The sequence below is a fragment of the Myxine glutinosa genome, chromosome 5 (assembly GCF_964187855.1).
Source record: "Myxine glutinosa chromosome 5, kmMyxGlut1.1, whole genome shotgun sequence".
Classification (NCBI taxonomy): domain Eukaryota; kingdom Metazoa; phylum Chordata; class Myxini; order Myxiniformes; family Myxinidae; genus Myxine; species Myxine glutinosa.
Window position 1 is genome coordinate 3,877,844 of NC_136265.1, and position 26,029 is coordinate 3,903,872.

At 46.2% G+C, this 26,029-nt stretch overlaps 1 protein-coding gene across 5 annotated transcripts in view; it reads right to left on the reverse strand.

Moving 5' to 3' along the window:
* Positions 1–26,029, reverse strand: part of ALDH16A1 (aldehyde dehydrogenase 16 family member A1) — an 89,811-nt gene that overhangs the window by 54,661 nt on the left and 9,121 nt on the right. For 4 of the 5 annotated variants that reach the window (XR_013623395.1, XM_068117943.2, XM_068117945.2 and 1 more), the window contains exons 2-9: positions 22,383–22,491; positions 18,965–19,091; positions 3,807–3,982; positions 3,579–3,653; positions 3,015–3,211; positions 2,451–2,597; positions 2,138–2,332; positions 1,932–2,033 (exon numbers count right to left, since the gene is read on the reverse strand). Coding sequence is in view for 4 of the 5 variants with exons in the window: in XM_068117943.2 (XP_067974044.2) it covers positions 1,932–2,033; positions 2,138–2,332; positions 2,451–2,597; positions 3,015–3,211; positions 3,579–3,653; positions 3,807–3,982; positions 18,965–19,091; positions 22,383–22,491 (1,128 nt within the window). In the remaining variant the exon portion in view is untranslated. Of the gene's footprint in view, positions 1–1,931; positions 2,034–2,137; positions 2,333–2,450; positions 2,598–3,014; positions 3,212–3,578; positions 3,654–3,806; positions 3,983–18,964; positions 19,092–22,382; positions 22,492–22,749; positions 23,043–26,029 lie in introns of all 5 variants that reach the window. The other variant, XM_078777504.1, reaches the window with a different exon arrangement.

Consider the following 26,029-nt stretch of genomic DNA (forward strand, 5'->3'; position numbering starts at 1 on the left):
AGCCTGTCACATGCATCAAAAGCCTGTCACATGCATCAAAAGTCTGTCACATGCATCAAAAGCCTGTCACATGCATCAAAAGCCTGCCACATGCTTCAAGCCTGTCACATGTCGAGCCTGCCACATGCATCGAGCCTGCCACATGCATCAAAAGCCTGCCACATGCTTCAAGCCTGTCACATTTCGAGCCTGCCACATGCATCGAGCCTGCCACATGCATCAAAAGCCTGCCACATGTCGAGCCTGTCACATGCATCGAGCCTGTCACATGCATCGAGCCTGTCACATGCATCGAGCCTGTCACATGCATCGAGACTGTCACATGCATCAAAAGCCTGTCACATGCATCAAAAGCCTGTCACATGCATCAAAAGCCTGGCATATGCATCAAAAGCCTGTCACATGCATCAAAAGCCTGTCACATGCATCAAAAGCCTGTCACATGCATCAAAAGCCTGTCACATGCATCAAAAGCCTGTCACATGCATCAAAAGCCTGTCACATGCATCAAAAGCCTGTCACATGCATCGAGCGTGTTACATGTCGAGCCTGTCACATGCATCAAAAGCCTGTCACATGCATCAAAAGCCTGTCACATGCATCAAAAGCCTGTCACATGTCGAGCCTGCCACATGCATTGCACCTGTCACATGTCGAGCCCATCACATGTCGAGCCTGTCACATGCATCAAAAGCCTGTCACATGCATCCAGCCTGTCACATGCATCGGGCCTGTCACATGTATCGGGCCTGTCACATGCATCGGGCCTGTCACATGCATCGGGCCTGTCACATGCATCGGGCCTGTCACATGCATCGAGCCTGTGACCCATTCACATCACCAAACTCTCGGTATCTTCCTTTGAGATGTTTCGCGAAACCTTTACCGGAGCCATATTCAGTTGTTTGTTTTGGGGATTTCTGACTTCAGTCTCCTCTTCAGGAAGTGAAATTCATGCTCCATTGGATTGGAAATCCTTTGTTGCGTTGTCAGTGTGTTTGGGTCATTGTCTTGCTGCATGATGAAGAGCCACCCAATAAGTTTGGAGCATTTTCTTGTACACAGGCAGACAAAATGTTTCTGTTCATTTCAGAATTCATTCTGCTGCTGCCATCATTAGTTACATCATCAATAAAGATGAGTGAGCCAGTTCCGGAGGCAGACATGCAAGCCCAAGCCATGACACTACCTCCACCATGCTTCACAGATGAGGTAATATGATTTAGATCACATGCAGTTCCTTCCTTTCTCCACACATTTATCTTTTCATCACTTTGATAAAGGTTTATCTTGGTTTCATCTGTTTATAAAACTTTGTTCCAGAACTCTCCTGTCTCACATTTGAACTTCTTCAAAAATTCTAATCTGGCTTTTCTATTTTTGGTGCTAATGAGAGGTTCACATGTTGCGGTGCAGCCTTTGTAATTCTACTGTCAAAGTATTCTACAAATTGTTTTTGTCTGGTTTGGCCATGTACCTCGAAGGGTGGAAGATTAACCCATTAAGAAAGTAACTTTTGAGGCAAATGGAACAAAATACTGAGAGGCCAAAAAAAAAAACATGGCAGGAATGTGTGAACAACGACATGGAATTATTTGTTCTGAAGGAAGAAGATGCAAATGAAGGAACGAAATGGAGATATTCCATAAATCCTCCAACACCATAAATAGGGGAAAAGGTTGTTAAACTAATATGACGAGGACAACGATAGAGTTACAGACATGATGGGCCAAATGGCCTCCACCCGTATATCTTCCCAACGACAAGGTGCGTTTTACATCGCTCAGCTCTAAAAACAAAAAGCTTATGTATGCGACTCGAAGGGCTCAGCGATGACACATTGAAGGGTTTTCCGTACAGACATCAAATTGTGACATCACAGCGACACTTGTACAAGTTATGTTGACGAGTGAAAATGCAGAGCTTGTTACCGGGTGAGATACAACGGGGCAGGATGTATCGACATTGGAGAGGAGAGTCGGAGGAACCCAATCCTTCTGTGCAAATTCCATCGGGACTGGAGCTTGAGACATCTAATAATATGTGGAGAACATGCGGACGCAAGGATAATCAGGAAGGGATGTTAAAGCGACACAGTATCCACAGCAACCTGATGAAAAATAAATATCCATCATACCTTAGCCCCCTCTGCCACTGCCATATCTAGTGCTTCCTTGACCGCCGCACCTTGCTCTGAAGCCAAGGCCGAGCCAGACCAATCGACGTTTTTGTCAAGGGGGAGGCCCAGTCTCAGGAGCGCAAGACGAGAGGTGATACGAGACTCAAGCAAAGGGGCAAGCGAGTCCAACGCGATTATTGTGGCTCCACAGGCCTGGAATGTGAGTGGGGGAGGGGACGAAAAGATGTGCAAAGAGGTGGGAAAACTGCAAACCATTTTTGATCAAACCAGCCAATCACGAACGATACTTAGAGCGGGTGGACGACCGCACCTGCTGGCTCATCCAGGCAGCTCGAATGGCCGTGTCGGCTGCAGCATGGACATCTGCTCCATCAAGCACGAGGATAGAAGGATGGGTAAGACATGGCAAGGTCCAAACAGGTGGCCCCCTCACATTGGCAGCAGCTTCTCGCACTTCCTATCACACAGCAAGAAAATAACAGTCACACCAAGAAATATCTAAAATCCCAACAATTACTATTATACTCATTGACCGAAGCTCTTCTTATTGGATACTGTCCAAAACACTCTAAACCCCCATCTTGTTTACCTCCTTCTCCACTTTGCCCCCCTCCTTCGACCTCCTTCACCCCATCATATGAGCAACCCAGCAAAGTTGAATACCTTCAAGCAGAGCAGGTACTATATGACTAACCAGGACGACACAGTCATTTACAAAGTGAAATCATTCGAATCCAACCACTTGGTGAAAACAATGAATGCGTGGAGAGATTGTAGAATGCCTTTGGTTTCAGATTGCAATCACACTGCCCCCTTCACCCCCACACCAATGATACAGGAATGGAGTGAAAAAGGTCAATTTATATGGATATACTTTGGTAGTTTCATCACAGAAGACAGCTGATACACCAGGCTGGGCAAGTAGCTTCTCGAACACGTCTGCACCAACTCCATCCATTCCCGGAAGCAAAGATAGTACCCCAGCAGGAAGGCCGGCTGCACTACATAGCTCAGCAAACAGGGCGGTCGACAACCATGCACCATGCAACGACCACAACACCACGGCATTACCTGTTGTGCCACAAAATACCCATGGATCACCACACAGTGTCTACCTTCAAGGCACCAGCAAGAAATAGGCATTCAACTTCCCCTGCCCCCCCCCCCACACAAACTGCCCGACCATTAGCCCCTCCCCCCCCCCCAACATCTGCCTCCATACTCCCTGATCATTACCCCCTCCTTGCCCCCCTCCCTCCCCTTTATAAATACTTTGTGGACAACCATCAACATTTCTCATTTATCAACTGACTTCCTTTATTGAGGATCACTCCAATCAATGTCTATGAGGAACACTCTCTATTCGATTCCAAGAGTTGAAGAAACATCGATCAACAAACAAACACCAAAGGAGTGTTTGACCTTGTGGTGACCATACCAGCGGCCAACGCAGGGCAGACAAGTTTATAAAGATGCACGAGTGGGCAGGTCCCCACAACCACCACAACCACACCTGAAAACACCACCAACAACAAACTCTATTAAAACGATCACCACATGAGTATTATTAAAGTAGTGTTTCCTGTATCAGTTTCAAAGTGAAGACAGGAATATGCCAACACGTGATAATGTTCCTCAAGCACGATCAGAGGGAAAGGTAACTTACCATGGCCTTGCCAGTCTTTAAATTCAGACGATGTGAGACTCAAATGAATTGCGAAGTTACTGAGGATCTCACGTAGGTTTTGCACTTCGCCCTGCGCGGCCTTTACTGCATAGCCGTTCTCCAAGGAGTCGAGGACAGCCAGCAGAGAGCCCGATCGCTCTACCTCCTTTGCCAACCTGGAAGTGCCGCCATTGGGATTATTAACCCAAGCCACTGACATCTCGTCATGCACACGGCAAGAGGAAACACTCGGTGGTGAAAGAGAGAGAGAGAAAGAGAGAAAGAGAGAAAGAGAGAAAGAGAGAAAGAGAGAAAGAGAGAGAAAGAGAGAGAAAGAGAGAAAGAGGGAGAAAGAGAGAAAGAAGGAGAAAGAGAGAAAGAGGGAGAAAGAGAGAGAAAGAGAGAAAGAGAGAGAGAAGAGAGAGAAGAGAGAGAAAGAGAGAAAGAGAGAAAGAGAGATAAAGAGAAAGAGAGATAAAGAGAAAGAGAGTGAGAGCGAGAGCGAGAGCGAGAGAGAGAGAGAGAGAGAGAGAGAGAGAGAGAGAAACTTTGACTTTTAGGTCCTTTTATTACAAAAGTATAAAAAATGTGTATGAGTGTATCATTATATATACATACATATATATAATGGGAGAAAATAGAAGAGAAAGAAAGAGAACCATATACACGAGAAAAAAAAGGACCATCAAGAAGAAAATAATCACTACATTGTGATAACACAAACCATGTTACAAAAAAATTAAAATGTTTTCTTGAATTTCACAAATTCCTTCAAAACACCAGGTATCAATAATTTTTTCAAGTTCGCTTGCACCCTGAGCAACATTAAATTCAAGTTTTAACCGAAACCAAAGCACTGAAAAAAACCCATAACATTGCACTGTTCCAAGGGCTTGCCACCCAGCTTTGCCTTCCATGACAAGTACACAGCAAGCTCGGCAGTGGCTAGTAAAAAAATAAGTAATGTAGATACACAATCATGTTTTACAGGAAAACCAAAAATGAAAGCTTTCAAAGAAAAGGTGACGTGCAATTTACGGAAAGTATAGTTTAACCAATGAAAGAAAGGAGAGAGTCTTTCGCAATTAACAAAAACATGAAACAAGTCTTCCCCATTCTGGACAAAAAGGACAACAACCAGGAATAGGAGAAAGAAAAAAAAGAATAACAGCATTTGACGGAACAATCCAGTGGACTAACCGCCACTGGAGATCACCAGTTCTTTTGGACGTAGGTCCTGCATACATTGCTCCCAAACAGCTTCAGAGGGGGGTCCCTGAGGTAAGAGTCCTTTCCACCAAGCAACCCCGTTTAAAAGTGGATCCTCAAGGAGCATCTTAACACAAACCCTGTAGAAGTTCTTACCACTCATCGACTGGAAAAGGTTCAACCCCACACGCATGGGAGAGGGGTCATTTGTGGCGAATTCTACAATTAGTTTTGGCACAATTATTTCCTGTGGTACTACTTGCACCCCCTGAGTCCACTGTAGGCCTAGCTGATCTGTTTGGATCACTGCTCTCAGTACCCTCCCAAATTGTTCTCCTCAACCAAACTCCTGTTAGGGCCACCAACTCATTTGTGGACTTCCAGCCGCATCCTGAGTCATGCCGGAGATGCCACACTTTTAAAATGTCTGCTGCTAAAAAATGTTGGCAGAAAACCCGACTTGATGGAATACCGGGAAAAAGATTATTAAAAAATAAAAGCTCGTGTGCGAACATTTTTAGGTTGTTTGCATCAGATTGGCGGCTTACGGAGAGGCTCTGTCAGGCATTTAAGAGACTCGGGTAAAAGATGGGGAGGAGCGATACATCAACGTGTTGAAGATTTGTCAAAAACAATTCATAACCACATCCGAGCCTCCCCGTTCGACGCAAGATGAGACAAGCCAAGAGCCTGCCTGGTGGGTGTTCTGCATATAGCAGCCGTTGAATAGAACAGAGCCTGAAATCCAACAAGCGGCATTTCACATCGATGAGGCTCTGCTCACCTTCTGCTGAGGGACGACATTTGACGGGAGCCAGTGATGGCCACCCCAAAAAAAATGCACCAGTTTGGTCTGAATTGCTCTGAGCAAAACTTCCGGTGGTTGCAGGCAGATAAATCGATGCCACAAAAGGGTAGTGACCAAATTGTTTATGATTAACACACGGCCTTTATAGGAGGTGGGGTAGAGCCCTTTTCCATCGACTCAACCGTTTCTCCACCTGATCAATTGTCCCTTCCCAATTTTTTTGGACATACTGTGGAGATTCCTAAAAAAAACACCCAATTATTTCATGCCATCATTTCCCCACTCTAACTCTCCAGGAAGGGAGGGTGGCAGCAATGGCAATGACTCAGGCAAGCGATTATTGAGAGAGGGGAACCATAATGCCTTATTTTCTTCCAATTACATTATAGAGAAGAAGCAAGGTTAAATTCCATCGAGCACTTAACAAGAGCATTAATACACGTTTTTTAAAAAAAAAAAATGAAAATACAGACATCATTAGCATAGGTAGATGGGGTTAAGGGAGGACTTCCGGGAGAAAGAATGATTCCAGAAACATTTTTTCTTAGTGCAATAAGAAAGGTTTCCAAAGTAAGAGAAAATACTAATCCAGAAACAGGACAACCTTGCCTTACCCCTCCCTGAACCTTTATGGGTGGACAAAGCTCGTTGTTGATTTTGATGAAGCTAAATGTGTTGGTATACAACAAGGCAATGTAGGCTCCAAACCTTACACCAAGGCCACATACACTTGTGGTCAATGCTATCGAAAGCTTTTCGAGATCAAGACAGACCATTTCAAAATCCTCTTTAACACATTGACCATCTATCAGGTCTCTGATTACCTTCGCAAAAGCGGAAGGTTATGTTTTGATCGCTGTGTATTTATTTGTATGTCTGTGTGTGTGTGTGTGTGTATGTTATTCGCATAACTCAAAAAGTATTCAACCGAATTGCATGAAATTTGGTGGGATGATTGGTTATTATACGGGACACATTTGATTAGATTTTGGGAGCAATCGGGTCAAAGGTCAAGGTCAAGGTCACGAAAAGGTCAAAATCGTATTTTTACCATAGCGCGGTCAATTTTTATCCAATTGGCATGCAACTAATGCCAAAATGTTCAGAATTCAATGCCCGATCTTGTTTGTCATAACTCGGTCAATTCTTATCCGATTTGCATGAAATCAGCACCAAACTGTTCACTGTTCTGTTCCCTACACTCCCATGCCAAGTACAGAACAGTAGCTGCGGCGAAGGTATGCGCTCTACCGAGTGCCCGTTCTAGTTAAAAATATGTTGTCGTAGATGGATCTAGTAATGTAGGTACACAGGGGAAAGGGAGGGGGGAAGGGAGGAGGAGGAAAGGGAGATGGGGAAAGGGAGGGGGGAAGGGAGGAGGAGGAAAGGGAGAGGGGGGAAAGGGAAGGGGGGAAAGGGGGGAAATGGAGGGGGGAAAAGGGAGGGGGGAAAGGGAGGGGGGGAAGGGAGGGGGGAAAGGGAGGGGGGAAAGGGAGGGGGGAAAGGGAGGGGGGAAAGGGAGGGGGGAAAGGGAGGGGGGAAGGGAGGGGGGAAGGGAGGGGGGAAGGGAGGGGGGAAGGGAGGGGGGAAGGGAGGGGGGGAAAGGGAGGGGGGAAGGGAGGGGGGAAAGGGAGGGGGGAAGGAGGGGGGTGAAAGGAGGGGGGTGAAAGGAGAGCGGAAAGGAAAGGATGGGGGGGGGGGAAGAGGGGAGGAAAAAAGGGAGGAGGGGAAGCGAAGGGGAGAAGACAAAACCAACACGAGCACAGAGCTACAACACCCAAACACGCCATCTTGCCACGCCCAGCCCAACACACACACACACGGAGAGAGAGAGAGACAGAGACAGAGACAGACTCATGTCTCTCTCTCAGCAGTGGGGTCCTCCTGGGTCTCCTACCATAGGACCCCCTTTCATCGAGTTGGTGACGGATGGTGCGAGTTGAAACTGTCATACCTTGTGTCTGAAGATCAGCTTGAATCTGTTTGGCAGTTGAATGAGATGCTTTCTCCACCATTCAAACAATCCTTTGCTGCAATCTTCGATCAAGCATTCTCTTGCGGCCACGCCCAGGGAGGTTGGCTACAGTGCCATGGGCCTTAAACTTCCTGATAACATTGCGTACGGTGGACACAGGAACATCAAGGTCTCTGGAGATGAACTTGTAGCCTTGAGATTGTCCATGCTTGGCAACAATCTTGTGTCTGACCTCCTCAGACAATTCTCTGGTTTTCTTTCTTTTCTCCATGCTCATTGTTAGAAGTGGAGGAATGGTTGATCAGAGTAGTGATGGCAATGTACAAAAGAGCGCGCACAGCTGTAAGGACGAAGGACAGGAACAGTGGTGAGTTTGAGGTGAAGGTGGGAGTGCATCAGGGGTCGGTACTAAGTCCACTACTATTTGTAGCTGTGATGGAGGTGCTGGCTCAGAACGAAAAGGAGGGTTCACCGTGTGAGTTGTTGTATGCAGATGATCTGGTGTTGATTGCGGAAAGTATGGATGGACTGAAGGAAAAGATGAACAAGTGGAAGGAATGTATGGAGACAAAAGGTCTGAAGGTGAATATCGGAAAGAAGAAGGTGATGGCAAGTGGTAAAGCATGTGGTGAGGTGGAAAGAATTGGGAAGTGGCCATGTGCTGTGTGCAGGAAGGGTGTCGGAGTGAACGCCATTCAATGTACAATGTGCGCTGAGTGGGTTCATCAAAAATGTAGTGGTTTGAGAGGGTCATTTACCAGTGTGGCAGCTACATTCAAATGTAAGGTGTGCACAGAGGGAGCTGCAGATGGAGGAAATGTTGAGTTGGATCTTGGAGACAGCGTGAAGCTGGAAGGTGTGAAAACATTTTGCTACCTCGGAGACGTGCTGAATGGAGAAGGTGGATCATACTCAGCAACGGTTGCTAGAGTGAGATGTGCATGGAAGAAGTTTTGGGAACCGAGTGGCGTGCTGATGAGGAGGGAAGTGTCGTTGAAGCTGAAGGGAAAGGTGTATGCTGCATTGCTGCATGTGTGAGAAGTGTTATGATTTATGGGAGCGAGACATGGGTCATGAATGTAGAGCAGCAACGAAGGCTGGAAAGGGTGGAAATGCGAATGGTTCAGTGGATGTGCGGCGTATCGTTGAGAGAGAGGAAGACAAAAGATGTTTGCGAAAGATGATGGGAATAGAGCCTGTGCTTGATGTTGTGAATAGGAACAGGTTGAGACGGTTTGGTCATGTGTTGAGGAAGGATGAAAGTGACTGGTTGAGAAGAGTGATGGAAATGAATGAAGAAGGAAGTAGAGGACGGGGAAGACCGAGAAAGACTTGGCTAAAGATGGTGGAAGAAGAAATGTGGGCAAGGGGGTTAACAAGGAGAGATGCAGAAAATAGGACAAAATGGAGAAGATTGTCATGGGGACCGCAAGGCTAACCTCCGCTCTAGCAGGGAAAATGGCCTTAAAATGTATGTTGTTGTGTGTTGTTGTCTACATGCTCATTGTGGTACACACAGTGACACAAAACAGCAGAATAACTCCTTTTCTCCATTCAAACTGGTTGAATGAGTGATTTTTATATTGCAGGCACCTGCAAATCACCACAGGTGAGTTCAATTCCGTAGGTAAAGGAGAATCACCTGCTTGAAATCTAATTATTTCTAACAACTTCGAAAAGGTTCCAATAATATTGTCCGGGCCATTTTAGTATTTCTGTGTGGAATAAGCTCCAATTTAGTAATTCTTTCAGCTATTTCGATAAAACTTTACCACAACCTTCATAACCAGTGATGTACCAAAGTTTGTTCATGGCATTAAAATAATCTGCCCCTTTGGGTGTCCACAGGGGGTAAAAGTGGGTCCAGGTTTGACCCCCCAAAACAGGTATTTACTCTCTTCTCTGAAATTACACACACAATTTAAATGAAACTTGACCACAACCTTCATCACCTGTGATGTAACAAAGTTTGATCACGGCATTTAAAAAAAAATCTACCCATATGGGGATCTAAGGGGGGTTTGTCCCCAAAATAGGTATTTGATTTATTATTATTATTATTACTAGCCGAAACCCGTGGAACATCCACAGAAGGGAGGATGTGGTGTATGGATAGAGTGTACCATTATGGATGGCATAGGGGAGCGCTCATGGGATCTTCTTCTTCCGTTAAGCTCCAATTTTTTCTCTTTAAGTTAAGTCCAATCAGTCCTCTCTGCTCGAAGTGCTCAGGCCATGCCTTCCCGCTCTCATACTTTTATTTCCGTTCGGTGTAGAAAGAGATTGACATATCGTTCGTCTGTTTTCAGTTCGTTATCTTTAAGCTTCCTTACGTCTCGCCACCTGCTACACCTCTCTGAGTTACGAGGATTTATGCAACGCACCCCGAGTATCGCAACGTCACTCCATTTAACTTTATTAAAATGACGATAAAGACGTTTCCTTATATATCCTAATTTAAAATGTTCAAGGGAATAAAAAGACCATTTGGTTCACACCACCCATGTTCACACCACTCGACTGTCCTATCGGCGTACGGCTCACTTCGCCTTCGCCCAGCAGACGCCAATACGATGGCGTCGTAAGATGGCGTCGTATCGGCAGTTAATCGGCTGCTTTTGGGCCCCAACGTCGGCTAATTCAGATTTTTCGAGTATGGCTGTACGTGATAAACAAAGAGCGCGGTTCGTAGATCGTAAATTCATTAGTGCCGTAGGCATCGGGTCACTGGGTGCGGCGTAAAAGGGATAACAAAGTCGAGTCCTTACGCTATTATTATATAGATTATTATTATTTTTTGTATACAGGATCGAGGCTCGTGAAAGAGCTAACATTTATCACAAAAAAAATCAAACAGACCCATGAAACAGTCGCTCCATTCCTCATCCCTCAGATCGGCAGTCTGCAGCCTCCTCACTCTCTGCAGACCTGGACAAAATCACAGACTGGGCAAACAAATGGAACATGTCTTTCAATCCTGATAAATCTCACACTCTTACGATGTCTCTCCGAAAAGACCGACTGGAAAACCCTCCCATCCACTTTCTGAATAATCCTCTCCAAGAAGTTCTGTCACTCAAGCTTTTGGGTCTCACTATTTGCCATGATCTTTCCTGGGAAAACCACATTTCAAATCTGGCCTCCAAAGCCAGTCGCCGACTGGGCATCCTCCGTCGTGCGAAGTCCTTCCTTGGCACACCTGAGCTCCTCACCACATACAAGGCTTTCATCCGCAGCTCTATGGAATACTGCTCTCCCCTCTGGTCTGGTGCTCCTGCCTCACACCTAGCCCGTCTTCACGCTGTTGAAACCAAAGCGTTCAGAATCATTGGAATCTCCCGCGATGAAGCTAACTCCAAGGGCCTTTCACTCACTCACCGCAGGCAGGTTGGTGGTCTTTCCGTCTTCTACCGACTCCTCTCTGGCCTTGCCCCCCCAGCCCTCTCTGGGCTCTGTCCCTCAAATATTCCTACAGGTCGCACAAGATCTGCCTGCAACCCTCTTATGGTTAAACTGCCAAAATCAAGACTTTCTGCTCACCTTCACTCCTTCATTCCTCTTTTCTCCCACCTCTGGAACAAACTCCCTCACTCTCTTCAATCCCACTCCACCCTCCAGGTCTTTAAAACAGCTGTTCACCACCATCCTTATCCTCCCCCATCCAAAACCTTGATCTTTTCTACCCCCGCTAATTTCGGTCCCCTTGTGTTTTATACCTCCCCCCCCCTCCCCCTTCCCACGCCTCCTGCCCCCAAGCCCTCTCCCTCCCACACTTCTCCCTGCTCTCAAATGTTGTGGTTGTGTGCTTCCCCTTCTCTCCCCATCTTGTCTTCCGCTCCCTCTTTTTGTATATTTTGTTTGTCTGGTTGATTTGTTTGTGAAATAAATGTTAGCTCTTTCACGAGCCTCGATTGAGTATACAAAAAAAAAAAAAAAAAAAAAAAAAAAAACATATAATAAGGGGAGCGGTAGACAAGATGGGGAGAGAAGGGGAAGCACACAAACACAGCATTTAAGAGCAGGGACATCGGGATGTATGTGGGAGGGAGAGGGCTTGGGGGGAAGGAGGCATGGGAAAGGGGGAGGGGGGTGGGAGAGGTATAAAACACATGGACAATGCAAGGACTTCCAGGAAAGAAGTTGGTATTTCGAAAAAGTGTATCTGGGGTGAAATTAGCAAGGGGTAGAAAAGATCAAGGTTTTGGATGGGGGAAGATAAGAGATGGTGGTGAACAGCTGTTTTAAAGACCTGGAGGGAGGAGTGGGATTGAATAGAGTGAGGGAGTTTGTTCCAGAGGCGGGAGAAAAGAGGAATGAAAGAGTGAAGGTGAGCAGAGAGTCTTGATTTTGGCAGTTTAACCATAAGAGGGTTGCTGGCAGATCTTGTGCGACCTGTAGGAATATTTGAAGGACAGAGCCCAGAGAGAGCTGGGGAAGCAAGGCCAGAGAGGAGTTTGTAGAAGACAGAAAGACCACCAACATGCCTGCGGTGAGTAAGTGAAAGGCCCTCGGAGTTAGCTTCATCGCGGGAGATTCCAATGATTCTGAAAGCTTTGGTATTAACAGCGTGAAGCCAAGCTAGGTGTGAGGCAGGAGCACCGACCCCGAGGGGAGAGCAGTACTCCATTGAGCTGCGGGTGAAAGCCTTGTATGTGGTGAGGAGCTCAGGTGTGCCAAGGAAGGACTTCGCACGACGGAGGATGCCCAGTCGGTGACTGGATTTGGAGGCCACATTGGAAATGTGGTTTTCCCAGGAAAGATCATGGCACATAGTGAGACCCAAAAGCTTGAGTGACAGAACTTCTAGGAGAGGATTGTTCAGAAAATAGATGGGAGGGTTGTCCAGTCAGTCTTTTCGGAGAGACATAGTAAGAGTGTGAGATTTGTCAGGATTGAAAGACATGTTCCACTTGTTTGACCAGTCTGTGATTTTGTCCAGGTCTGCAGAGAGTGAGGAGCGATGAGGAATGGAGTGGCAGAGAGTGGAGTCATCAGCAAAGAGATAGAGAGGATTTTCAAGAGAGTCAGAGAGATCATTGATGAAGACCAGAAAAAGCACAGGGCCCAGAACACTGCCTTGGGGAACTCCAGCCTGAACAGGAAGGGGAGATGAGAGAAACCCATTTAGGGCCACACGTTGACTATGACTAGAGAGGAAGTCCGCCAACCATACGTGGAGATTTCCATGGATACCATAGGAGGAGAGTTGGGAGAGCAGAGTGGGGTGCCAGACCATATCAAAGGCACGTGATATGTCAAGGGAAAAAGAAAGAAAGAAAAAAACACCTTTAGAGGCCATTTTTCCCCGCGAAGCGGGGGTTGGCCTTTTTCGGGCACCGTGGTTGTTGTCGTTTTTTTTTGGTCCCATTTTTGAAGCAATGTTTTACGGCCGGATGCCCTTCCTGCCGCCAACCCTGTTTGTCGCCTTTTACGACAAACAGGGAATTACCAGTGAACTGGTACTCAATTAGCCGATCTCGGAAGGATGACAGGCTGAGTCAACCCCCCTGGCGTTAATTCAGCGATCGACCGGGATTCGAACCCAGGATCCTAGGATCCTAAGCTGGCACCCTAGCCGCTAAGCCAACACCAGGCTGATATGTCAAGGGAGACAGCTGTAATTTCCTGTTTGGCATTGAGGTCCTCCATCCATTGTCGAGACAGCAGAAGCAAGACGTCCAGAGTAGAGTGACCTGGTCTGAAACCAAATTGATGATCAGAGATCAAGCCATTGGAGAAGAGGAAAGATTTGATATCCGAAGCAATGATGGCGTCCATGACTTTGCTGATGATTGGGAGAAGGCTGATTGGCCTGTCGTTGCTAGGATCTGTTTTTGCACATTTTTTTGTGTAAAGCGGTGATGTTGGCCGATTTAGGCTATGAGCCAAGGGGGTTGGTCGGTACCATACAGATGGAGTAAGGCTCATTGTGATTTTTAGCAAGATATATGTCCCTAGATATGAAAAAAAAGTGATAGCAGTGTATAACTCTCGGCCATCTCTGTGTTATCACCCGAAATATTATTATACGCCCGCTTCGCTTCGCCAAAAAATGTGATATTTGCTAAAATTGGAATAAATATGTTTTTAAGGACCACAGAGTGCCAATAATTTGCATACTGGATGCCAACTAATATAGTAATAGAAATATAGAACATTTGTGGGGGTTATTTATCAAATTTGTGATATAATGACAAAAAATATGTTAAATTTCGTGAAAAAGTGGTCGAAATCGCTTCGAGTTCAGAATTCACAGTGTACATTTTTGTCAATATTTCAAAAATGAAAACTCCCAGAGTAACATTTGACCCCTAAAAATCTTCGCAAGGAACCACTGCATTGGAATATATCATTACTTTGTAATATGGTGGTTGTTTGGGGCACATATTTTGGCAAAGTTCAAAATATGTTCAACCATACCCCCTAATTTTGATATTTTGGAACGAAACATAGCTTTTGAACATTTTAGGTTTATTCGTCTACTACTTTTGGTATCTCAGTGTAATTTTTGGTATTAGCTAGTATCCTAAAGTAGGTTTGTAACATCAGCTACATTATGTTTCACAATGCATGCAAACGTCCTCCACACTCTCGGTTTATCATGATCTCTCGAACAAATACGCCTTGTTATTATACAGTATTATTACCAATCAATTTTTAACCCAATTGACACAGATTACAGGCATTTAAAACACATACTAAATAATGCTTATAAATTGAACCTATCCTTTTATACATCGGGCTACTTTAAATTACAATGAACATCATACATATTATACTTAAATCACTTAACAGAAAATAAATGTCTGAAATGACATCACGAAAGTGTCCCTCCCTTTAGATGCGCAGCATATTTGGCTCAGAATCCGTATTCTTGCTCCTTGTCAGATGGATCATCCTCATCGAGGCTGTCGTCGTCTGGCTCGACAGACAATGGCTGATTGTCGCAGGCGGCAAGTTTACACATGTCTGTACATTTCAGTCCATTGGCAATGCAGACACAACTTGTGGTCCTTAAAAACATATTTATTCCAATTTTAGCAAATATCACATTTTTTGGCGAAGCGAAGCGGGCGTATAATAATATTTCGGGTGATAACACAGAGATGGCCGAGAGTTATACACTGCTATCACTTTTTTTTCATATCTAGGGACATATATCTTGCTAAAAATCACAATGAGCCTTACTCCATCTGTATGGTACCAACTGGTCAATTTGGGGGGTCTGGCTCATAGCATAATTTCCAAGCTGATGGCAGATGACCTTGAGCAAAAAGAGAGGGTGAAGAGAACAGAGAGAGGGAGTGAAAGAGCGGCAGAGCAGGATTTTAGGAACCGTGGGCTGATGCCGTCTGGTCCAGTTGCAGAATCAGAGTCGAGGATTGACAGAAACTTCTCCACCTTGTCAGGAGAGAAGGACAGAGAGTCCAGTAGCAGCTGGGTACGACTGGGTACGGTGGGTACAGAGAGGGGTGGGATTGGGACGCAAGATTTAGAGGCAAACACAGAGTTGAGGCATTCAGCTTGAGTCAGCTGTGTCGCCGTTTGAGGTAAGGGAAGGGATGGAGGGGGAACAAACACCAGAAACAGATTTGACCAGACGCCACCAGGATTTGGAAGCGGGAGACAAGTTTGAGAGTTCGGTCTTGAGAGTGGAGAGATATTGTTTCCTGGCTCTCCTGAGGGTGGACACACACTTGTTTCGGGCTTTGTGAAAGGAAATGAGATTTCCTTCCGTTGGATTTGCTTTCCAGGAGGCGAAGGCAAGTTGTTTCTGGGCAACTGCCTCACCATAAGATTCCATGTACCATGGACGGGAAGAAGGGTATGACAAATGAAGACGAGAGGGGATAAATCTGTGCACGAGAGAGAGCAATTTACTTTGGAAGAATTCCCAGGATGAGTTGATGTCAGAGGTGGTAGAGATGGGAGACCAGTCCAGATGATTGATAGCTGCTTGAAAACCGTGCCAGTTGGCCTGAGTGAAATGCCAGACTCGTCTACATTGAGGAAGCTCTTTGAGAATGGTCAGAGAGATGTCCACTTTAACAAGCACATGATCAGATGAGCCAATTGGAGCAGAAGAAGAGCAGCAGACATTTGCAGGGAAGTTAGTCATAACCAAGTCTAGAAGAGAAGATGCTCCGTTGACAGATTTGTCTGAGATCCGGGCTGGGAAATTGACAGATTGTGTCAGTCCCAATGAGTCGCAGAAGTCCTTTGCTGAGGAGCCATGGCTGGTGAGAGAGGTACCCACACCCAGCCAACTGGCATGGTGACAATTGAAATCACCACATATGAGGAAGGGAGACTTGGGATGGGGAGATAGAAGTTGGTCCATATTATCAGACAGCGAGATGTGGATGCAGTCATCACTGTTTGGTGGATGGTACAACACACATATGAACAAAAGGTGGGAGCGAAGGGGAAGCCGTAGCCAAAGGTATTCCTGGGGGTGAGGTGGAGAGAGGGCAGTGCAGGGCGAGTGAGGAAGAGAGTTTTTTATAAAGATAGCAACCCCACCTCCAGGACGAGGCTCAGGTCTATCATACATCATACCGGAGGAGGGAGTAACCCGGGAGAGATATTGAGGAATCAGAGACATCATGAAGGAGGAAAGTTTCTGTTAAGCAGATCAGGTCTGGTTTGTCAGAAGCAACCTGTATGGAGAGATCAGTCAAGTTTGAGCGAAGGCCCTGGATGTTTGAGGTCCATTCCATTAATGAAGAGGAAGGGGGAGCATCGGATACAGAACAGGGGGGGGAGGTGGAGGGAGGGGTAGGGTAAGATGTGGAAGAGGTGGAAGAGGTAGGGAGAGCTGGTGAAAGTGTGTCAGAGATTTCAGAATAGCTAGGAGAAAGGGAAGTATGGGGCGGACAAAAGGTTTGATGGTGATTGGGTGAGGCACAGTGAGGTGTTGTTTGAGGGGGGGGCAGAGTGGGGAAGAAGGTTGGGGGAGATGGAGGTGAGAGTTGGAAGGGAGAAGAAGTGGGGAGGATGCTTTGAGGAGGAGGGCTGAGAGGGGGGAATTGGAGAAAAAAAGGAGGGTAGGGAGATTTGAAGGGGAGGGGAGAGGGGGGAGTTTGGGATGGGAGGGGTGAGGGGGGAGTTTAGGAGGGGAGGGGCGAGGGGGGAGATTACGAGGAGAGGGTTAGGGTAGGATTGAAGGATACAAAGGGATATAAAGGCTGAAGGGATATAAAGGGTCTTAAAACGTCTAAATAAGTGTCTCGGGGTCAAAGGGGTCTACAGGGTATTAAAAGATCTGAAAGATCAATGGGGTCTATAGGGTATTAAAAGATCTGAAAGATCAATGGGGTCTACAGGGTATTAAAAGATCTGAAAGATCAATGGGGTATATAGGGTATTAAAAGATCTGAAAGATCAATGGGGTCTACAGGGTATTAAAAGATCTGAAAGATCAATGGGGCCTATTGGGTATTAAAAGATCTGAAAGATAAAAGGGGTCTACAGGGTATTAAAAGATCTGAAAGATCAATAGGGTCTATAGGGTATTAAAATATTTGAAAGATCAATGGGGTCTATAGGGTATTAAAAGATCTGAAAGATCAATGGGGTCTATAGGGTATTAAAATATTTGAAAGATCAATGGGGTCTATAGGGTATTAAAAGATCTGAAAGATCAATGGGGTCTACAGGGTATTAAAAGATCCGAAAGATCAATGGGGTCTACAGGGCATTAAAAGATCCGAAAGATTAATGGGGTCTACAGGGTATTAAAAGACCTGAAAGATCAATGGGGTCTACAGGGTATTAAAAGATCTGAAAGATCAATGGGGTCCACAGGGTATTAAAAGATCCGAAAGATCAATGGGGTCTACAGGCTATTAAAAGATCCGAAAGATCAATGGGGTCTACGGGGTATTAAAAGATCTGAAAGATAAAAGGGGTCTACAGGGTATTAAAAGATCTGAAAGATCAATGGGGTCTACAGGGTATTAAAAGATCTGAAGGATCAATGGGGTCTACAGGGTATTAAAAGATCTGAAAGATCAATGGGGTCTACAGGGTATTAAAAGATCTGAAAGATCAATGGGGTCCACAGGGTATTAAAAGATCCGAAAGATCAATGGGGTCTACAGGGTATTAAAAGATCCGAAAGATCAATGGGGTCTACGGGGTATTAAAAGATCCGAAAGATCAATGGGGTCTACGGGGTATTAAAAGGTCTGAAAGATAAAAGGGTCTACAGGGTATTAAAAGATCTGAAAGATCAATGGGGTCTACAGGGTATTAAAAGATCTGAAGGATCAATGGGGTCTATAGGGTATTAAAAGATCCGAAAGATCAATGGGGTCTACAGGGTATTAAAAGATCTGAAAGATAAAAGGGGTCTACAGGGTATTAAAAGACCTGAAAGATCAATGGGGTCTACAGGGTATTAAAAGATCTGAAAGATCAATGGGGTCCACAGGGTATTAAAAGATCCGAAAGATCAATGGGGTCTACAGGGTATTAAAAGACCTGAAAGATCAATGGGGTCTACAGGGTATTAAAAGATCTGAAAGATCAATGGGGTCCACAGGGTATTAAAAGATCCGAAAGATCAATGGGGTCTACAGGGTATTAAAAGATCCGAAAGATCAATGGGGTCTACGGGGTATTAAAAGATCTGAAAGATAAAAGGGGTCTACAGGGTATTAAAAGATCTGAAAGATCAATGGGGTCTACAGGGTATTAAAAGATCTGAAGGATCAATGGGGTCTACAGGCTATTAAAAGATCCGAAAGATCAATGGGGTCTACAGGGTATTAAAAGATCTGAAAGATAAAAGGGGTCTACAGGGTATTAAAAGATCTGAAAGATCAATGGGGTCTACCAGGTATTAAAACCGAAAACCAAGATGATCAAAAAGTGTTGTTACTTCCAACCAAGTCACAGATGTCCTTTTAATTTAGTTTACAACCATTGTCACTAATTTCTGTCACTCATTTCCGTCACTCATTTCCAAGTGCCGATTTGTTATGGCTTTGAGACTTTTTGAAAAGGGAAAATTTATTTGACTCTCCGTTGTGCGTAAGTAAAAGATATACGATGATAAAGCCAAAAACATACATCTCCAACAGTGTGCCCTTTTTGGTGGTTGGGCAATGAGAGGGGTTTTTCAATAATGAGTTTGTGGGAATGAAGATCGTGAAGCCTAACCTCCGCAAGTGATCCGCACGAGAGACGACACCGGCTCCATTCCATGTCTCCATTGCTCTGTGAGCCGCATCCAAAGCTGCCTTCAGTGTCCCGGGTTCGGAAAAAGCCACCCTCGCCAGGAACCTCTCTGTACCGAGATACACGTGGGGAAAAGGGAGGGTGGACCGAGGGTGAAGATACAAAATTATCATGTCCCTTGAGCACGACCCTTTTAACACCATTTAACATTGCACACTCGCACGCCTATGCCAGTTAATCAAACTTAGACATTTACAAACTAGATGGTATTCATAGAATACTTACCCTGCGCAGTCAACTTGTTGCGAGCCAACTCTTGTTTTTGAACATTGTTTTTCTTTGATCCAATATGGCTGCCAGACCACGTGAGCGATGACATCACAAATTTATATTCTCTAATATAATTGTTGCACAGATCACGTTCAATACATTTCAAACTGATCAGACTGAGCGTTGTCCGTCGAATTATGACGTCATAATTATGGCAACAATTACGTCATCGTTACAACACCTATTCCCTATATGGAGTTCTTTACAATGAGCCACGTTTCAATTTTTTCCCATACAGCGGTTTTGGAGATATGGAGGTGCAACATTTTTCGTTTTTTCCAAGATCGCACCTGTACCACATGACCTACGACGTCATGATTATAATTAAAATAATCTAATTGAGGAGGCGCTCCTATGGTGAAAATTTCGTGTCCATCAAACCAACAGTTGGTAAAAAAAAATTTTTAAATAATGATCGGATGGATAATTGTTGTATTTGTCGAATTATGACATCATAACGAAGGCACTGACGACATCATTAACATATCTTATTCCCCATGGGGAGTAGTTGGCAATGAGCCAGGTCTCAATTCTTTCCATGGAGTGGTTTCAGAGATATAAAGGTGAGAAGTTTTTCCAAGATGGCGCCTGTACGACGTGACCTATGACGTCATAATATTTACTAAAATATTCTACAGGAGGAGGCCCTCATATAGCGAAAATTTCATGTCAAACGGCCCAACGATTGCCGAGAAAATGAATTTTTAAAATGCAGACACAACACACACGTACGTACGTACGTACCTGAATGCTTAACCCCACTTTTCGCTTTACGAGCGCAGGGTAATTAGACATGAACAGCAACATTTGACAAGAAATATGAAAAATACATCAATGTGCATCATGTCGGCAACGGAGCACCGTGTGCGTCATGTGAGCAACTGAGCAAGGAGTGTGTCGTGTGGGCAACCGAGCAAGGAGCATGTCATGTGGGCAACTGAGCAAAGAGCATGTCATGTGGGAAACTGAGCAAGGAGCATGTCATGTGGGCAACTGAGCAAGGAGCATGTCATGTGGGAAACTGAGCAAGGAGCATGTCATGTGGGAAACTGAGCAAGGAGCATGTCATGTGGGCAACTGAGCAAGGAGCATGTCATGTGGGCAACTGAGCAAGGAGCATGTCATGTGGGCAACTGAGCAAGGAGCATGTCATGTGGGCAACTGAGCAAGGAGCATGTCATGTGGGCAAATGAGCAAGGAGCATGTCATGTGGGCAAATGAGCAAGGAGCATGTCATGTGGGCAAATGAGCAAGGAGCATGTCATGTGGGCAAATGAGCAAGGAGCATGTCATGTGGGCAACCGAGCAAGGAGTGTGTCGTGTGGGCAACCGAGCAAGGAGCGCGTCGTGTAGGCAACCGAGCAAGGAGCATGTCATGTGGGCAACTGAGCAAGGAGCATGTCATGTGGGCAACTGAGCAAGGAGCATGTCATGTGGGCAACTGAGCAAGGAGCATGTCATGTGGGCAACTGAGCAAGGAGCATGTCATGTGGGCAACTGAGCAAGGAGCATGTCATGTGGGCAACTGAGCAAGGAGCATGTCATGTGGGCAACTGAGCAAGGAGCATGTCATGTGGGCAAATGAGCAAGGAGCATGTCATGTGGGCAACTGAGCAAGGAGCATGTCATGTGGGCAACTGAGCAAGGAGCATGTCATATGGGCAACTGAGCAAGGGGCATGTCATGTGGGCAACTGAGCAAGGAGCATGTCATGTGGGCAACTGAGCAAGGAGCATGTCATGTGGGCAACTGAGCAAGGAGCATGTCACGTGGGCAACTGAGCAAGGAGCATGTCATGGGGGCAACTGAGCAAGGAGCATGTCATGTGGGCAACTGAGCAAGGAGCATGTCATGTGGGCAACTGAGCAAGGAGCATGTCATGTGGGCAGTAAGCTGCTTTTTCATTTAATTTCGTCTGATGGCGCACTTGTTCTGTACTAAGTTTGTTGTGATTGGTATTGAGAATGAGCTCCTACATCTTGGTTGGTATTACTCAGGACCATTCAAGGTAAGTTGGATATTACAGAGTGGTGAAGAGTGAAAAAATTTCACATCGAAGAAACAAAAGGTGTTTCTAAACTCTGGATTATTTTTACTAGGGCGTGCCCGTACGTGGGTGCAAAAAAACATGCGTGCAAACAACAACAACAAAAAAAAACTTTGAAACCACGTGGCAGTAACGACCACAGAACCCCCCCCCCCCTCTATTTACATGAAATGGTTTGGTCCATTCGCAAAGCCAAAGCGAACGGCTTGCGAGTACGGTAGAACCCCCCTTCTATTTACATGAAATGGTTTGGTCCATTCGCAAAGCCAAAGCGAACGGCTTGCGAGTACGGTGACCATACCTTGGGAACCACTTGTCCGATTAATTTCAAACCTTGAAAAGGCACATCCTCGGGTCCCCAGCAATATACCTGGCAAGTTTCAAGTATATCGGACCCGTGGTTGTCGAGAAACAGCGGTCACAGACAAACACACACACACACACACACACACACACACACACACACACACACACACACACACACACACACACACACACACACACACACAGACATACACACATACACACAGAGATTACTGGAATTATAGATAGATATCCATAGGTGAATTTCTGGCTTGGGGCGGCAAGGAAAGGGCAGCGAGGGACGGGCGATGAGGCAAGGGGCAGGCGAGGCACGGGGTGACGAGGCGAGGGGCAGCGAGGCACGGGGTGACGAGGAAAGGGGCAGCGAGGCACGGGACGATGAGGAAAGGGGCAGCAAGACACGGGGCGACGAGGAAAGGGGCAGCGAGGCACGGGGCGACGAGGAAAGGGGCAGCGAGGCACGGGGCGACGAGGAAAGGGGCAGCGAGGCACGGGGCGACGAGGAAAGCGGCAGCGAGGAACGGGGCGACGAGGAAAGGGGCAGCGAGGCACGGGGAAATGAAGAACGGGGCGGCAAGGAACAGGGAGGTGAGGCGCGGGCTAGGCAAGAGATAGGAAAGTGAGGGACAGGGCAGCAGGGAACAGGCCGGTGAGAAAGGCCATGATCACATGTGTTCGGCAGCGACATGTGAGAGTTACCGCTGTTGCGATCATATATTCTGTGGCCTGTTTCCACTCCCGCATCAACTTTGTCCCAGGATCCACCAATGTATGCACCAAAATAGCGTCCATGGGAATCCAGCCAAACCTGAAAACAAACAAGTACAGATACATTCAAAGTACACCGCCCCCATTCCAAATAAATAAAGAACATCCTCGAGCGCATAGAGATTGTATTGGGAGGCAGAGGTGTGCAATAATTGATTGATCAATTGCTTAATTAAAATAAATAAATAATGATCATAAAATATTTTCTTAATCAATAGGCTAATAGCACACCTAAACCACCAGTCTCCCTTGACATATCACATGCCTTCGATATGGTCTGGCACCCCGCTCTGCTCACCAAACTCTCTTCCTATGGTATCCATGGAAATCTCCACGCATGGCTTGCGGATTTCCTCACCGGTCACAGTCAACGTGTGGCCCTGAATGGATTTCTCTCATCTCCCCCTTCCTGTTCAGGCTGGAGTTCCCCAAGGCAGTGTTCTGGGCCCTGTGCTTTTTCTGGTCTGCATCAATGATCTCTCCGACTCTCTTGAAAATCCTCTCTATCTCTTTGCTGATGACTCCACTCTCTGCCGCTCCATTACTCATCCCTCAGGTCGGCAGTCTGCAGCCTCCTCACTCTCTGCAGACCTGGACAAAATCACAGACTGGTCAAACAAGTGGAACATGTCTTTCAATCCCGACAAATCTCACACTCTCACTATGTCTCTCCGAAAAGACTGACTAGACAACCCTCCCATCCACTTTCTGAATAATCCTCTCCAAGAAGTTCTGTCACTCAAGCTTTTGGGTCTCACTATCTGCCATGATCTTTCCTGGGAAAACCACATTTCCAAGCTGGCCTCCAAAGCTAGTCGCCGACTGGGCATCCTCCGTCGTGCGAAGTCCTTCCTTGGCACACCTGAGCTCCTCACCACATACAAGGCTTTCATCCGCAGCTCAATGGAATACTGCTCTCCCCTCTGGGCTGGTGCTCCTGCCTCTGGGCCCAATTTCACCCCAGATCCACTTTTTTTTAAATACCAACTTCTTTCCTGGAAGTCCTTGTACTGCTTCCGGTCCCTCGAGCGAAGGGGCTTGCTTTGATCTCTCCACGGCATCAAAGTTCGAGTGTTTTCCCGTTTGTTTCTTTGTCAAATTTCCGCTGCGTATTTTGTTGTGTATGTGTTATTGTGTGTTTCTATTTGGTTTTGGTTTTGTAGTTGTTGCAAATTTGTGTGTAATCAGTCATTTCTTTGTCCGCGCCTCGTGCGGCCTGGTGTCTCGTGCGGCCTCCTCGTCTCGACTTGTGCCCCGCCCCCTATATTCTCGTTTGTTCTTTCACCTCTGCTCCTGCTTTCTCAAATCCACGTTCTCACTTAGAGACTTTTCCCGGATTGTTTTCATGGTTTTGTTTAAATATTTATTGAAATATGTTTAAACCGCAGCGGTGATCCCCCCCCCCCCCCCAGGATTTCCATGTTTTAAACGTTTCCCAGTGTGTACCCTGGATAAGAATAGGTACGCCGTATCCCTGCATGTCGTAGGAGGCGACTAAGAGGGTTGGCGTCAGGAAGGGCATCCGGCCATAAAAAACATTGCCTCAAAAAGAGAACCATGACAATTACAACTACATGTGGGCAGGGTACAGCCCGAAGTGGAGATCGGTTTCTGAGGTTTGGGACATGGAATGTAGGGACAATGACAGGGAGATAAGGAGAAGTGGTGGAAGTATTGGTCAGAAGAAGAGTGGACATATGTTGTGTGCAAGAGACGAGATGGAAGGGAAGTGGTGTGAGAATGGTGAAGGGTAGGCAGGGACAGAAATACAAGTTTGTGTGGCAAGGGTGCCTGGAGGGCGTGAATGGTGTTGGTGTCCTGTTTTCTGAGGAGTTTGTAGACAGTGTGGTGAGTGTGACTAGAGTGAGTGATAGGTTGATGATGGTGAAAATGATGATTGGAAAGCTCTTGGTGAACGTCATCTCGGGATATGCTCCGCAGGTTGGTCGGAGCGATGAAGAGAAGGACAAGTTCTGGTGTGCGATAGAGAAGCTGATGGAAAACGTGAAAGATGAGGAAGTTGTTGTGGTAGGAGGAGACCTAAATGGACATGTGGGAAGGAGTATGGATGGTTTTGACGGAGTTCATGAGGGTTACGGATATGGTGTGAGAAATGGAGAAGGTGAAAGGATTTTGGAGTTTGCTGATGGAGCTGATTTGTTGATTTGTAATACTCAGTTCCAGAAAGGGGATAATACGCTTGTTACATACACATCAGGTGGGTCGACGACAACCATTGACTAGCTGATGGTGCGTAGGCGAGATAGGGGGCACCTCCGAGACACAAAGGTGATCCCGGGGGAGGAGGCTGTTTCACAGCACCACTTGGTTGTCTGCGACGTCAGGGTGAAAGGTGCGAGGAGAGCTCGGCGGGTGAAGTACCAACCGAGAATGAAGGTGTGGAGGTTGAAAGAGGTGACAGTAAGGGAGGCATTAAAAGAGAGGCTGAGTAAGGTCGAGGATGATGTGGTTGAGCTTGAAAGTGGTTGGATGTCAATGAAAGCTAGTCTTTTGGGAGCTGTTGGTGAGGTATGTGGATGGACAAAAGGACCACCGAGGCACTCGGAAATATGGTGGTGGGATGATGAAGTTGGAAAGAGGATTGACGAGAAGAGGAAGAAGTTCAAGGAGTGGCAGAAGGCGAAGGGTACGGGAGCAGAAACAGCAGAGCATGAAAGTTATAAGGCAGCCAGGAAGGCTGCAAAGAAAGAGGTAGCAAAGGCGCAGGAGGCATGTAGGAAAATGTTCGGAGAACGCTTGGATTCGGAAGAGGGTCAGAAAGCAGTATTCAGGATTGCAAAGCAGATAGCGAAAGAGAGGTGTGATGTGATGGGGGTGAGCTGCTTGAAGGATGAAGTGGGACAAATCGTTGTCGACCCAGATGGAATTAAAGGAAGATGGAAAAGATATATGGAAATGCTGTTGAATACAGAGAATGAATGGGATGGCAACATAGAGAGTAACCCAGTTTTAGGACCGGCAGAGAAGATAACTGAGAAGGAAGTTGAGGAAGCGATAAAAGCAATGAAGGGTAGAAAAGCGGGAGGGCCGACGGGAGTTGTGGGAGATATGTTGAAGGCAGCAGGAAGTTGGGGTGTGAAGAGAATGACAGAGATCTGTAATCTGGTGGTGAAAGAAGGCCGCATTCCAGTGGATTGGGAACTGAGTACCCTCGTCCCTCTATACAAGGGGAAAGGTGACCCTCTGGAGTGTGGCTCGTACCGAGCGATAAAGTTATTGGAGCATGGAATGAAGGTATTGGAAAGGGTGTTGGAGAGGAGGATAAGGAAGAAAGTGAAGATCGACGAAATGCAGTTTGGATTTATGCCAGGAAGAGGAACGACAGACGCACTTTTCATTGTGAGGCAGTTGCAGGAGAAGTACATGGAGAAGAGGAAGAAGTTGTTTCTTGGGTTTGTTGATCTGGAGAAAGCATTCGATCGGGTTCCACGCAAAGTATTGACATGGGCATTGAGGAAGTTAGGAGTGGAGGAATGGTTGATCAGAGTAGTGATGGCAATGTACAAAAGAGCGCGCACAGCTGTAAGGACAAAGGACGGGAACAGTGGTGAGTTTGA